The sequence below is a fragment of the Coenobita brevimanus genome, chromosome 50 (assembly GCF_032717465.1).
Source record: "Coenobita brevimanus isolate Jiangsu-jjx chromosome 50, ASM3271746v2, whole genome shotgun sequence".
NCBI lineage: Eukaryota > Metazoa > Arthropoda > Malacostraca > Decapoda > Coenobitidae > Coenobita > Coenobita brevimanus.
The window spans coordinates 47405573-47418901 of record NC_137003.1 but is presented as its reverse complement, the minus strand read 5'-3'; the positions used below and the strand labels follow the sequence as shown (position 1 = coordinate 47418901).

General features: G+C 40.8%; 1 protein-coding gene and 1 non-coding gene across 2 annotated transcripts; one reads left to right on the top strand and one right to left on the bottom strand.

Annotated features, from left to right (window-relative positions):
- The first annotated feature begins 4705 nt into the window (after window positions 1–4705).
- LOC145399778 (adenosine 5'-monophosphoramidase HINT3-like) lies at window positions 4706–10251 on the top strand. The gene is made up of 4 exons (XM_080272327.1): window positions 4706–4804; window positions 8376–8493; window positions 8979–9172; window positions 10213–10251. Exons 1-4 carry the CDS (start codon window positions 4706–4708, stop codon window positions 10249–10251), a joined length of 450 nt encoding a protein of 149 aa, XP_080128453.1.
- LOC145399909 (5S ribosomal RNA) lies at window positions 5070–5188 on the bottom strand. Its single transcript, XR_013897356.1, has one exon. It is a non-coding gene; the product is annotated as a 5S ribosomal RNA (ribosomal RNA).
- Window positions 10252–13329: the final 3078 nt, after the last annotated feature.

Sequence of the window (13329 nt, the reverse complement as noted above, 5' to 3'; positions counted from 1 at the left end):
ATTTCTCTCCTTGTCCCCAAGAATAAAGATGATGGACTGTAGTAGAACAGTTTCAGCCTGCAGACCACTGGGTTCACGTTCAACCAAGTCCCTATTTGAACTCTAAGTGCAAACAGACTGCGGTAGAGTTAGCTGAAGACGATATAATTATGACGGTCATTGCACAGGGATCACTGAGGCAGGTAACAGCTGTGGGCTTAAGATTTGAGGAGGAGAGGCTCTGTGATATCTGCCTGCCTTCCTGAATAGATAGATAGATAGATAAACATTTGAGGAGAGGAGCGTAGGCTCAGGGACCTCCAGATAGATAGACAGAAAGATAGACAGACAGCCAGTTAATCATTTAAGGAGGGTAAGTTCAGGGATCTCCAGATAGATAAATAGAAAGATAGATAGACCGACAGACAGGTAGTTAAACATATGAGGGGCGTAAGTTCAATGACCTCCATCCTCCCCGAAGGTATCATGGAGCTCTTGGAAATTTAATGATAATACAAAGATTCAATAACTGAGATTGAAAATATTAGAACAAGAAGGCCTAAGGTAAAGAAGAAGAAGAAGAGATATATGATTGGCCTGAAGGAAATATACAAAATGGACACTGGAAGATGAGAATGAAAATATCTGAGTAGGAGTGAGTTACGTCATAAAACAAGAGAGAACTATAAACCAGAGACTAAAAAACTTGAACGATGGTAAAAATATAGAAGAGAGTTACATCATACAAGTGAGGAAAATATGATACAAGACAGACTCAGCACATGATAAAAAATATTAGTATCGTAGAACTGAAAGAGTTATATAGAGATTTGGACTTGATAGATGAGAGTGAAAATGGTTGAGAGTAAGAGACCTAAGATAAGAGCTATAACGTAGAACCATAAGGGAAACAGCGTAAAATGGAGACTGAACGCAGAAGGATGGGAACATGAAAAGAAAGGTACATTAGAGAAGTTAAAATATATATATATATATATATATATATATATATATCTATATATATATATATATATATATATATATATATATATATATATATATAAGAATAGAGACTAAATACAGATGGACAAAAATATAAAGTATCATAAGAGAACTTAGAGAACTACAATTTAAAAACGTATACTGAACTCCCAAAGATCAAAATATTAGAGTACAATGGCTGATCTGAGAAAGGGTTACGTTCCATCTCGGGGGAGGAAGACAAGACTGGGAACATAAAGGACTGGGAGGGGCTTAGCCAGGAGGGAGATGAGGAGGGGAGGGTTGGATGGACCCTGGAGATTGTGTGCTTGTGTGTGGGGCTGAGGGATAGAGGAGAGTTGTGCTGGAGGAGGGGGGGATGATTAGTGTGTTGTGGAGGAAGGAGTGTGTGTGTGTGTGTGTGTGTGTGTGTGTGTGTGTGTGTGTGTGTGTGTGTGTGTGTTTGTGTGTGTGAGACGGAGAGACAGACAGACAGACAGAGGGAGAGAGTTGTTGACACTGGCTTACACTAATTAATATCATACCAGCGAGGGAAGGCCTGATCAACCCCTCCTACTACCTCCAGAAGATTTTGCTTAATTTAGGAGAGACTTGAAAGGGTTAGATACAGCCTTCATTGACCCCTTCATTACTAGAAATGCTACCACACGATTTTACTAAGCCCTCTCTGCCAAAATTAAGACTTAGTTAGGAAAGGATTTTCTTCGAGGATTTATCATGCATTAACTTACTAAAGCTCTTTATTGCCTTAGCCAAGTACCGGTGAATAGATTGTATCAATCTTACCCTAGTATTATGAGTTATCTTATTGGTTATCATCGTCATTATCATCGCCGTCATCGTCATCATCATCATCATTATCCTCTTTCCCACTAAGGGGTGCTGACCATCCGCTGATTTGATACAGCACTGCCTTCAGATGATTCTACTCTGAGTGACAAGACAAATGGTCGTTTATAGCTCAGGAAACTTTATACTACATAAGATGATAACCATAGAGCCAGATGAACTCCTGATGGTCAAGTGCGGTAAGGCGCTTCAGCCTGATGCGACTCATAAAAACTTCAAATCGAGTAATGCCAGAAGTTAACTGCTCATGTCAATACTCGCGGCGGAGTGGCTGCTCTGTCGCCTTAAATATCTAAATTAAGAGGCATTGCCCCAGGCTCCTGCACTCCTGATGGTGCAAGATAGGAATGGATGATATAAATATAAAGCACCAGCGGGAACCAGTGTAAGGCTATATGTGTGGATCAAAATTTTATTGTATGGACGAGTGACCAAGACAACTAAGGTTATATGTATGGGTCGGAATTATATAGGCATGCAGGTGTAGCAGGATGGTACTTGGTCCTTGATTAAGTTTTTTTTTTTTTTCACATCTCCCTCCATGCACACCCACACCCACACCCACATTACCACTTGACCCTTGCCGTATCTCCAATCCATGCCCACATCCACACGTGGCCTCCACTCTATGCCATATTCATACCTACACTTAAACTCACACCCATACTCTCACCCACACCCACACCTGAACCCTGCCCTGTCCTACACCCACACCCATACCTGACCACCACCCTATCCCACACCCAAACCCACACTTGACCACTGCCCTATCCCATACTCACACTCACGTCATACCCACAGCCACACCCCTGTCCTATCTCAGAACCAAACTCAAACCAACACCTGACCCCCACCCTCTTCCTCACCTGACCTCTACCCTACCCAATGCAAACACCAACACCTACACCCACCTACACCTTGCCACCGCCCCATCCCAATGACCTCTACCCTATCCCACTCCCGGATCCACACCCACACAGAGCAGAATGAGACCCCGTAAATAAAGTTACAAACACTGGCTAAATTTTGGATCTTTCAACATTGTGTATATTCCGCCAAACACTCTTAATACCTATAATACAGACAACAACCCCTGATCCACCTATGTCCAGCCAACATGACTGGCACTAGTGATTTTACTGAGGCAAGATGATTTATAATTCTTATTTTAGAAGGTTTTCTTGGGTGCGAGACGTAGGGGGAGCCGAACAGACCTGTTGCTGGATGATATCGAGGAAGTACATTGCAGTTCTTGGGAACAAATTGCATAAAGTGCTGACTGTAAGTGCATTGATTTTAAGTGATACAGCTTCACATAGCTTTCAGGGATGCATTGCTTTTGTTTTTGTTCAGCTGTAATGTATTTTGTGTGAAATATTGATGTTTTCATCACAGTCCGGTATGGAGCATCTCTGGATCACGATCAGCATCAGCATCGCAAAGTTTTCCACAACAGGCCTGTGAAATCTAAATGTACAGGATTAATGCATCAGCGAAATGTATGCAGACGAGTAAATTTAGTTTACCCTTCTTGGTCATTATTCAGGAAAAGTCTGTTTTCCCTTTCCAGTGGTGCATAGCCTACCGAACTGGGATGAAAACATAAATTGGTTTTATAATTATTACAGGTCATGTGTACCAAAATGTTTACAGAAATTGGGTAACAGTAAGGGCCAAATAGCAGAATAAACATAGGACATAGCAGTAAAATGATAAGTGAAGTGCAGGAAATGTGTGACTAAGGGTATTTTCTGGACTAATCTTAAAGGGATAGAGCTTCACCTTTTGCTTCCATCAGCTACCATCATTAACCCCACCACTATAAGTGGTCTCTCCCAAGCTGAAAAAACCCTTCTGGTGGCAGCAAGAATCTGATTTAAAATATGACATGAGGTTGAAGGGGTTTGACCTTGATGATTGCACCTTACCAATGACCTCCTTCATTATAAACAGCCCTAACCTTGGTGTCCTCCAGCCCTAAGTCTGACATCCCATTTTCATAACTAGCAACAAGATTATATACAATTTGCTAACTTTCCATAGAGCTTTAAAGCTTTTTGTTTTATGTATCTGACTTCATTTTTTTTTTTTCTCAGCATGAGAATTTTGCCCACTTTCTCACATTTCTGTTTGAGTTCCAGTATGAGATTTGATTCAGAGTGTCTATACTGAGCTGAATCAAATCATAATAAGGTGACAATAACTAAATTACAGGTATTAATATGCCCATGGTCTCAGATGGTTAAATACTTACCTAATTCTTCTGTCTAGCTCTGTGTCTACATTTCCTCCCATTCCACTTTTATGTTCCAGCATTTCATTGATTCTTTCAGTCCAGTGATGTATTTCTGATTTTATTTCTTGCTAACTGCAAATGATTTTATTTACAGTAACCTAGTACGGTAAGGATCGTTAGTAGTGAAAAGGTTAATGAAGGCAATATATACCTTCTGCAGTTCAAAAAGGCTATTCTGAGGTGATTAAAATTATTTGATATACCAAAAATATAACAAAATTCATCAGTGGGCTAAAGGGATAACTGATTAGCCTATATGTTATTTGAGTTCTGGAGTGGGATGCCTTCACATCATGTTACTGATATAGCCAAGCAGCTGCTCTGCCTGGTTATACAGAAATTTCTTAGCTCCCTCCCTGCCACTGAAAGGAGGATGGTGGACTGCCAGAGAAGAGTAGTTTCAGCCTGCAGTCCACCAGGTTCACATTTTAGATAGACTAGAATTACTTTTACTACTTCATGTTATCTAAGTATGGAAGACATGGCCTGCCCCAGACAATAACTGCATTTCAGTTAAACTGAATGTCTATCCAAGTTCACTCCATGAATAAACTGTCCTTACAGCATCAAGTGCAAAGAATGAGTTTGTCCACACCACCTTCACCCTCGCATGACCGAGGAAAGTGCACTTTCTGCAAGGTTTGTGATGGAAAGGAGCAGAGCAACATTGTTTACCAGGTTAGTATATTGTAAATGTCTCTGTAGTTGGTTCACTTTCATCTGAGGGAACTGGGTTACTCTTAAAGGTTAAATATCGTCATGGTTGCATAAACATTGGTGTGCCTCGGTTCTTAGGCAGGAGTGAGCCTCTTTTTAATTCATTTTCATTCATTTTTCATTGCCAGACGCCATGTATCCCAGATGGGGTGGCCAATGGCTTAGAGTTAATTGTTTTACAGGGAGGGGCACTAATCCTCCACCAACCCCACTTGACACGTAGGGATGCCAACAGCATCTGGTGTTCTCAGGTGGTCACCCATCCAAGTACTAACCAGACCCAACGTTGCTTAACTTCCCTGATCGGACGGGAAGCGGTGTACTCAACGTGGTATGGCCGTTGGCCTGTAGTCAAATCAACCCACCAATCTGACTGTACTTAGCCATCAACTGAGATGAAAGGGATTAGAGATCTCTGGACAAGCTAGCGTAATCGTGCTATAATTTCCTTGATATAGTGCAGTACAGTACGTTGGTCAAATTTGTAAATTTGGTTTAGGAATTTCCACCAGTATATAATATACAATACTGCTACTAAGATCATTGAACTATATATACCGTACAGTATTTTATGGTGCCTTCACCATAATTCTTTTAATTCCCTCAATTTTATAACATTAGTTTTTATATTGGGATAGGAATGTGACAACCAACACTGATTATATACTTGTGATTTTGCTTGATACATGGTAGTGGGATGGTTTAAGGCACTCCAGCTGAAGGTACCCCATGAGGGTTTACATGTGAGGAATGGTTAGAGCTTATTGGTCATGTAGTACCACTTGGGGAAAAGTGATAAAGTGGTCACTCAACTTTGATGTTAGGACTAGGTAGCCTTGCCCCAGGCCCTACACTATTGATTGGTCAGTAAAGGATTGGATAATGAATATAATGTATCGTCATCCTAATGTACTTTATTGTCAATGCCGTTGTACTATATACCATGACATTGTTCAGCAAAAGTTCTATACATATGGACTTCCAGAAGAACAGTAAATGGGGAACAGAATAATAAAATGAAAAATGTGCAGCATGTGATGTGGTGTGTGGGGTGAAGAGGAGACGGAGGGGGGTGCAAGGAACAGCGTGGTGGAATGAAGAGGTGAGACAGGCTGTGGCACAAAAGAAGAAAGCATACAATGAATGGATGAGAAACAGGGGCGTGGAAGAAGTTGAGAGGCGGAAGAGAGAGTTATATGTAGAAAGGAAGAGAGAGGTGAAAAGATTAGTAAGAGAGAGTAAGAAGAGAGTGGATGAGGAATTTGGAAGGAATTTGAGTGTAAAGTGGAGGGACTGTAAGAAAATGTTCTGGAAAGAGGTGAAGAGAGTAAGACAGGGTGGCAATGAAGTTAGCAGGGGAGTGAAAGATAAAAATGGTAGATTACTAGTGGTGCAGGGAGAAAAAGTGAGCAGATGGAGAGAACACTTTAAGGAATTGTTGAACATAGAGGATGGAAGTAATGCGAGTATAAGTGGCTGGGGAATGGCTGGGAGAAGGAGGGAGGTGAGAAGACAGGAAGAAATCAGTAGGATCGAAGTTGTGGAAGCGATGAAGAAAGTCAAATTGTGGAAAGCCCCAGGAATTGATGGAGTGTGTGGTGAAATGCTGAAGCATGAGGGAGAGATAGTAGTAGAATGGATTTGGAAGATGTGTAGATTGGCCTTGCAGGAAGGTAGAGTCCTGGAGGATTGGAAGACAGGTATAATTATTCCCTTGTACAAAGGAAAAGGGGAAAAAGAAGCGTGTGGTAATCATAGGGGCATTTGTCTTCTTAGTGTAATAGGAAAAGTGTATGGTAGGATACTTATTGACAGAGTTAGGGAAAGAACAGAGGAATTAGTTGGAGAAGAACAGGGAGGCTTTAGGAAGGGGAGGGGTTGTGTAGATCAGATATTCATTCTTAGATCTTTAGTGGAAAAGTTTCTAGAGAAGGGAAAGAAGTTGTATGCGGCTTTCATGGATTTAGAGAAAGCATATGACAGGGTGGATAGACAAGGATTGTGGAAAGAATTAAGAAAATATGGAGTAGATGGCAAGTTGTTGAATGCTGTGAAGAGTATGTATGAGGGTGTAAAGGCTGCAGTGCATGTGGATGGTGAACTGAATGAATATTTCTCTTTGAAGGTTGGGTTGAAATAGGGATGTGTCATGTCTCCATGGCTGTTCAATCTGTACATGGATGGGGTAATAAAAGAGGTACAAGGTAGGGCAGTGGATGTTGGAGTGGCCCTGGTGAAAAAGGGTAGTGTCTGGAAACTCCTTGTACTGTTGTTTGCAGATGATACTGTGTTGTTGAGTGAAGACGAAGGGGAGCTGCAAGGCATGGTGAATGAGTTTGGGAGAGTGTGTAAGAAACGGAATCTAAAGGTGAATGCAGGGAAGAGTAAAGTGATGGTCTTTGAGAGAGGTGAAGTCAGTGAATGTACAGTGAGGTTGGATGGTGAGGAAATGGAAAATGTGAGTTCGTTTAAGTACTTGGGTAATGTGATGAGTAAGGATGGAAGTTTGGTGGGTGAAATGCTTGAAAGGGTACAACAAGGAAGAAAGGATGCTGGTTCCTTGAAAGCAGTGATAAGAAACAGGGAAGTGAGCATGGAAGTGAAAAAGTTACTACATGACAGTATTGTGAAACCAACTCTAACGTATGGAAGTGAAGCTTGGACGTTGTTGGAAGGACACAAGTCAAGAGTGAGAGCAGTGGAAATGAGTTATTTAAGAGGAGCCTGTTTAATCACATTGAGAGACAGGCTGACAAATGAGGATATAAAGGAGCGTTGGGATGTGGATGTGGATGTGATAGGAAGCATTAGGAGGAACACACTGAGGTGGTTTGGCCATTTGGAGAGGATGGAGGATGAGAGACTGATGAGGAGAGTGTATGTGAGTGAGATGGAGGGGGGGAGAGGGAGGGGGAGGCTGAGGATTAGATGGAGGGATGGGGTGGAGAGGTATATGAGAGAGGGGGGTTTGGGGTTGGTGCAGGGCAGTGAAATTGCGGGGGACAGGGCGACGTGGAGGCGATTTGTTTGTGGCCACCCCATACTGGATTAAGGCGTCTGGCAATAAATAGATAGATAGAATAATAAAATGGGGAAAAATAGATTGTCTTACATAAAGTTGCCACAGGTATATTGAGTGATCTAAAATTCCTTGGTACTGTTCATTTTGGAATATAGGAGCAATACACTACAGTATAACTTGAACAACTTATGAAGGAAATACTGAACTCGGTAGTTAAAAATCTTCCGCCATTGGATTCAAAGTATAGTCTGTCCACTGTAACTTAGTCTACAAAACCCATATCTCCATCTTGAACACAAAGCTGCAGCAAGAGATTAACACTTGAATGTCGTACTAGTCATGAAAAAGTATTACCAGTATAGAAAGGATGTGCAACCATAATATTGTCTCAGTCTGCCTTTTAGCCATGTGAAATAAACACAGTAGGACTAAATTCTTTCCCAAAGCAAAGGGAGTGAACTTTAGACATGGATCACACTCACCAAGACTTATAATATTTCTTTTTCACAGGATGAAGAGTTTGTGGTATTTCCGGACATCCGCCCTGCCGCCCCTCACCACTACCTCATAGTGACACGCCACCACTACCCCGATGCCCGCAGCCTCACCCAGGAGCAGATACCCATGAGTAAGGATACTCTTAGGAAATTCAAACCAGGACCCAGATTCTCATCAGTTAAGGAGGTTGCCTGTCCCCTGAAACAGGATCGTTGGAATGCAGGAGAAGGGCAGCATAAGACTGCAGTCCACTGAGTTCACATTTCAATTGAACCAGGGGCCTGTAGCAGAGAAAAGGTTACACTAGATAGTGCCCCTTTCAGAGTGACAGCTTAATATAGATTCAGTCCCCAAGAGGTGACCAGAGGTTTTAAAGTGATGTAATGTCATCAGGGGAAAGAGGCTAGTCATCTACCCTTAAATGTACTTGACTGCAGTAACCTAGTCTAGAGCCCCTACACCTGGAAGTGGGTACTATGGGTTTGGTTGTCACTTTTTTTTAAACACTTTGCAAGGGAAATTGCTTTTTTTTTTTTTTTTTTTTTTTTTTTTTTTTTTTGAGAGAGAGAGGGGGTATGATGGGATTGGCTCTTACCATGTTTTTTTATTTGACAGTTGAGAGGATGGTCAGCATTGGTAAGGAAGTGCTAGCAACTCAGGGTGCATCCGACGGCAGTGCTCGGTTCGGCTTCCACTGGCCTCCCTTCCATTCCATAGCACATCTCCACCTGCACGTCATTGCACCAGAGAGCGAGATGGGATTCATAGCCAGGGGAATCTTCAAAACAAACTCCTTCTGGTTTGTCTCGGTTAGTAGAGAAGGAAGAGGAGGAGGTGTGTTTGGGAGAATGAAAGAGGTTGTGCCTAAAAAAAGAAGAGGAGGAGGAGGAGAGTTTGAGAAACTGGGCTAGGTTTATGTCTTGGTTTTTTATGAGAAGGAAGAGGAAGAGGGTGCCGGTAATTTCAGAGTGAGAGAGGTGTGTCTTGGTTAGTATAGAGAGGAAGTGGAAAAGGAGGCTTGAGTGAGTGAAGGAGGTGTTTGTGTTGTTCATTAGAGAAATGGAAGAGGATTGGGAGCATTTGGGAGAGGGAGTTAGGTGTGTGTGTGTGCATGTCTTGGTCATTAGAGAGAGGAGTGCTTGAGAGAGTGAGAGAAGCATTTAAGGATAAAGTAGCTACACCAACCTGGAGGCAGTTCTGTCATAGCCATCCTGTAGGAGGGATTCCTAGGAAGGAGCAAGACATCAGAGATGATGATGATGATGAAGAAGAGCAGAAATGTTGAAGTACTTTAATAACATGTTTTTGTAATTTATTCTTGTCATCATATGACAGATTTATGTAATGTGGAGGGAGATGTTTCATAGTGTAGCTTACTGGAGAATGTGTCCAACCCTATTACTGTGATAGGTTTACTCAAAAATAAACAAAATTGGAGATAGCAGGCATGTAACAAAAAAACATCATCAGTTTGAAGATGTTAACGTTATGCATTTCAGCTGTATATTTTCAGCGGGGAGAGGGAGATGAGGAAAATGCTGTGGTAAGATTGGCACAGAAGGGGGAGAAATATCTGAGTAGACTATGTAGACTAGACTAAAATGACAAGAAAAACTGAATACCATCATTAGGCAGGAAAAAGAGGTCAGAATGATGATGATTAGGCCTATTCCTCAAGTGGTTTCATCTTTAACTACTCTATTCCCAGCCTTAGACTTTTACATTTAACGGACCATTCCTCACCTCCTCCATAGGTAGGGAATAGTGGTTAGGATAATTGTGATGTTGGCAATGATGGTGGGTATAATTCTTTCATTGGTTTCATCGGAAACTTCTCTCCTTTCCTCAGCCTGAGACCGTTGTATCACGGCTGCAGGGTAAGCTGTAGCAGCCACTGTGGTGGCCTCGCTCATCCCCAGCCAATGCTTCAGCTTGGGCAAATACACACGGCGAGGCCAGGGTCAGACAGTACAGGGAGACAGAGGAAAGTGTTGTCTGATTGGTACACTATGTACACAATTTTACAAATGGGACATAGAACAATGTACTGTAGAGTGACAAAGGATAGAACTGTGTTATTGGTACACTTCGAACTGGGGATATTTTGGCCAAGTCAGTGGCATCTTTTTCACATGGGATGTAAGACAGAATAGACAGAGGAAAGCATTACATTTTTCACCTAGTATGCCTTGGCCTAATCATGGGTATCGTTTTTTGAGAGGACATTAGATGATCATAGAGAAGTGAAGGACAGCATTGTGTGATAGATATACTTTTCACCATAGATCCTTTGGCAAATTCAGGGTTACTTTTTTTAGATAGTAGCTATATTAAACAGTACAGAGAGACAGGGGAAAGTATTGGTGTGATTGATACACTTTCAAGTGGGATGCTTTGGCAAAATTTGGGGTTTCTTTTTTCTTTTCTGTTAGTATTTTTTCTGTAAGAATATTATCGTTGAATCCTAGTGTTCCATAGTTTATCCTTAATTTCCAGACAGGACATAATAGAGTACTGTAAGAGAGGCAGAGGAATGCATTGTGTGATTGGTAGACTTCTCAGTGGATGCTTAGAGAACTGTTTCTTGATTTCTTTTGGGATTACTTCTCACCATCTACTCACTTGATGTAATGCTGCTCTTGGGTGGCTGCCCTTTCCTGTCTTCCTTCCATCCTCTTATGTCCTTCTTTTCTTCTTTCTTTCTTGTTCCTTCTGTCTAAGGGTGACTCTACACTGAATGATAAGTTTAATGGTTTCCTGTATACCAGGAAACCATTTACTACGCTGGATGGTAACCATGTAACCAAATTATGGTGCCTGGTGGTTTAGTGGGTAATTAAAGTGCATCAGTCGGATTGAGCCAGTGCAGGTTTATATCCAAGGGATGGTTGGGGTTTATTGCTCATGTAATGCCTCTCGGGGATGAGTGAGGCTGGTCACTCTCATCTTAAATGTCAGGACCAACTTGCCTAGCCCCGGGCTTCTGCGATCCTCATGGGGCAACACAGGATCAGATGATGATGATGATAATGATGATGATTACTTCTGAGAGTAATGTTAAAACTAGGCTAGACATTAGTTTTTTTTTTTTTTTTTTTTTTTTGGGGGGGGGGGAAGGATATAAAACTATATAGATACAGTAAATGGAAAAGCATTATATAATTTGTATACTTTTCACAAGAGATGCTTTGGCTAAATCAGAACCTTCTTTGTCCTCTCTGTTGGTATTATTTCTGAAAGAGTATTGCAATAAAACCCAACATAATATAGGATATTAGGCATCCTTAGTCACAAAACTTTATATTCTTCTCAGTGAAACCTTGTGTAGTGTAAGTTATCCCTAGTTACATAACATTCTGTTTGTATCCCCCCTGCTGCTGCATAAGAGAACATATTTATTCAAGTGAACTATTGCTAGTACATGACCATAAACTGTAATTTGGTCATTGGGGTATATTTTATATGAATACTAATCATACTGTTAGCTAAGGCAGCATAACAAAAGTCACCACCACCTAACCCAAGAGCTTAGTGCATAACACATGAAGTTGCAGTAGGCAAGAAGTTAATCTTGTGCTCAGATATTTGGGTAATTGACTCATCACTTTTGTTATGTGTATATATGAGATACATTATTCTGTATTGTACTCTTACTCAGCATGAAGTCAGTATAGCAGTCTCATATGGCATTCTGTTCTTTAGTGGTCAGAAATGGTAACTCGCAGCCTATGGATACTGCTGATGAAGTAACCTAGTACCATAGTTTTATATGAAGTAATGACAAAATTTCCTGAAGTAATGACACAGGTACATATACTGAAAAAACATTTTTCCAGATAATTTCTATTAAATAACGGGGTGACGTAGAAATGTAGAGTCATAGTGCCCAACTTTCCTGTGGTTGCTGTTGCTAAGAGCTCTAGTGTACTGTAAAGCTTTTTTTTTTTTTTTTTTTTTTTTTTTTTTTTTAAACCAAAGAAGTGCTGGTAGAAGAATCATGTGTTGTTGTTTCTCATCATACTCTTCTATATATGGGTATATTGCTGTTAATAAGTATGACTACAGAGTTATAATTTAAACTTGTAACCTGATCCATGAATAATGAAGCAGCTTGTGGTGTGTCCCATACTTGCATCTCATTACACAAAAGGATAAATTTGAAGCTCAGTCAGGTTGTTTGATAATTTACGGGCACATTACAATATTTATTTGTGTATGTATGGTAGTAATGTAGTCATAAGCTGTGCACACATAACATAGGGTGGACAGGTGTAGGGTACACATTCAGGCCATGAAATTATACTGTAGAATGCAGTTTTCCAAACTGGTGAATTTCTCATAAGAATTATATTACAGGATTAGATAATACTGCAAATACATATGCTTCATTATTGTGAAACAGTTAGGAATGACATGATGTTCATTACTGTAAAACTTTTAGGAATGACTTGGTCCTAGTATATTTTGCGGACATTTCTACTAAGCACTTCATTACATCACATATTCTGGAAGTGATAACTATTGTATTTACAGCATTAATATAAGCAATGTCTGTCCACGTAAGCATATAATTTTTATTTTATTGTTGCTCTCTCCACATAATTTTCTTCATTTCAGATGAAACATTTCAAATATTAGGGGTTACATATTGTCAGTGGCAGTGCCAAGGGGGGCTTAAGACCCCCAGATTCTCTCAGCCTTCTTAGCAGCTCATTAGTTTTGATGCACATTATTGGTTCCTCTCAGTGCTCAGGTCAGCTTAGCCCCCCTTTGTGCCAGGAAGCTCCCCTCAAGCCCACCCTATTAAAAAATAATCCTAGAGCCACCACAGCATTTAATCTTCAGTAACATCCTCACTACTTGGATGTTCTAATCTGAATAAAATCATCTGGAAAGAAAGACTTCTAACTGTGGGGGTCAGTTTAAGTCTTCTTTAACTCCTTCACTACATAGATCCAGGGGTTAG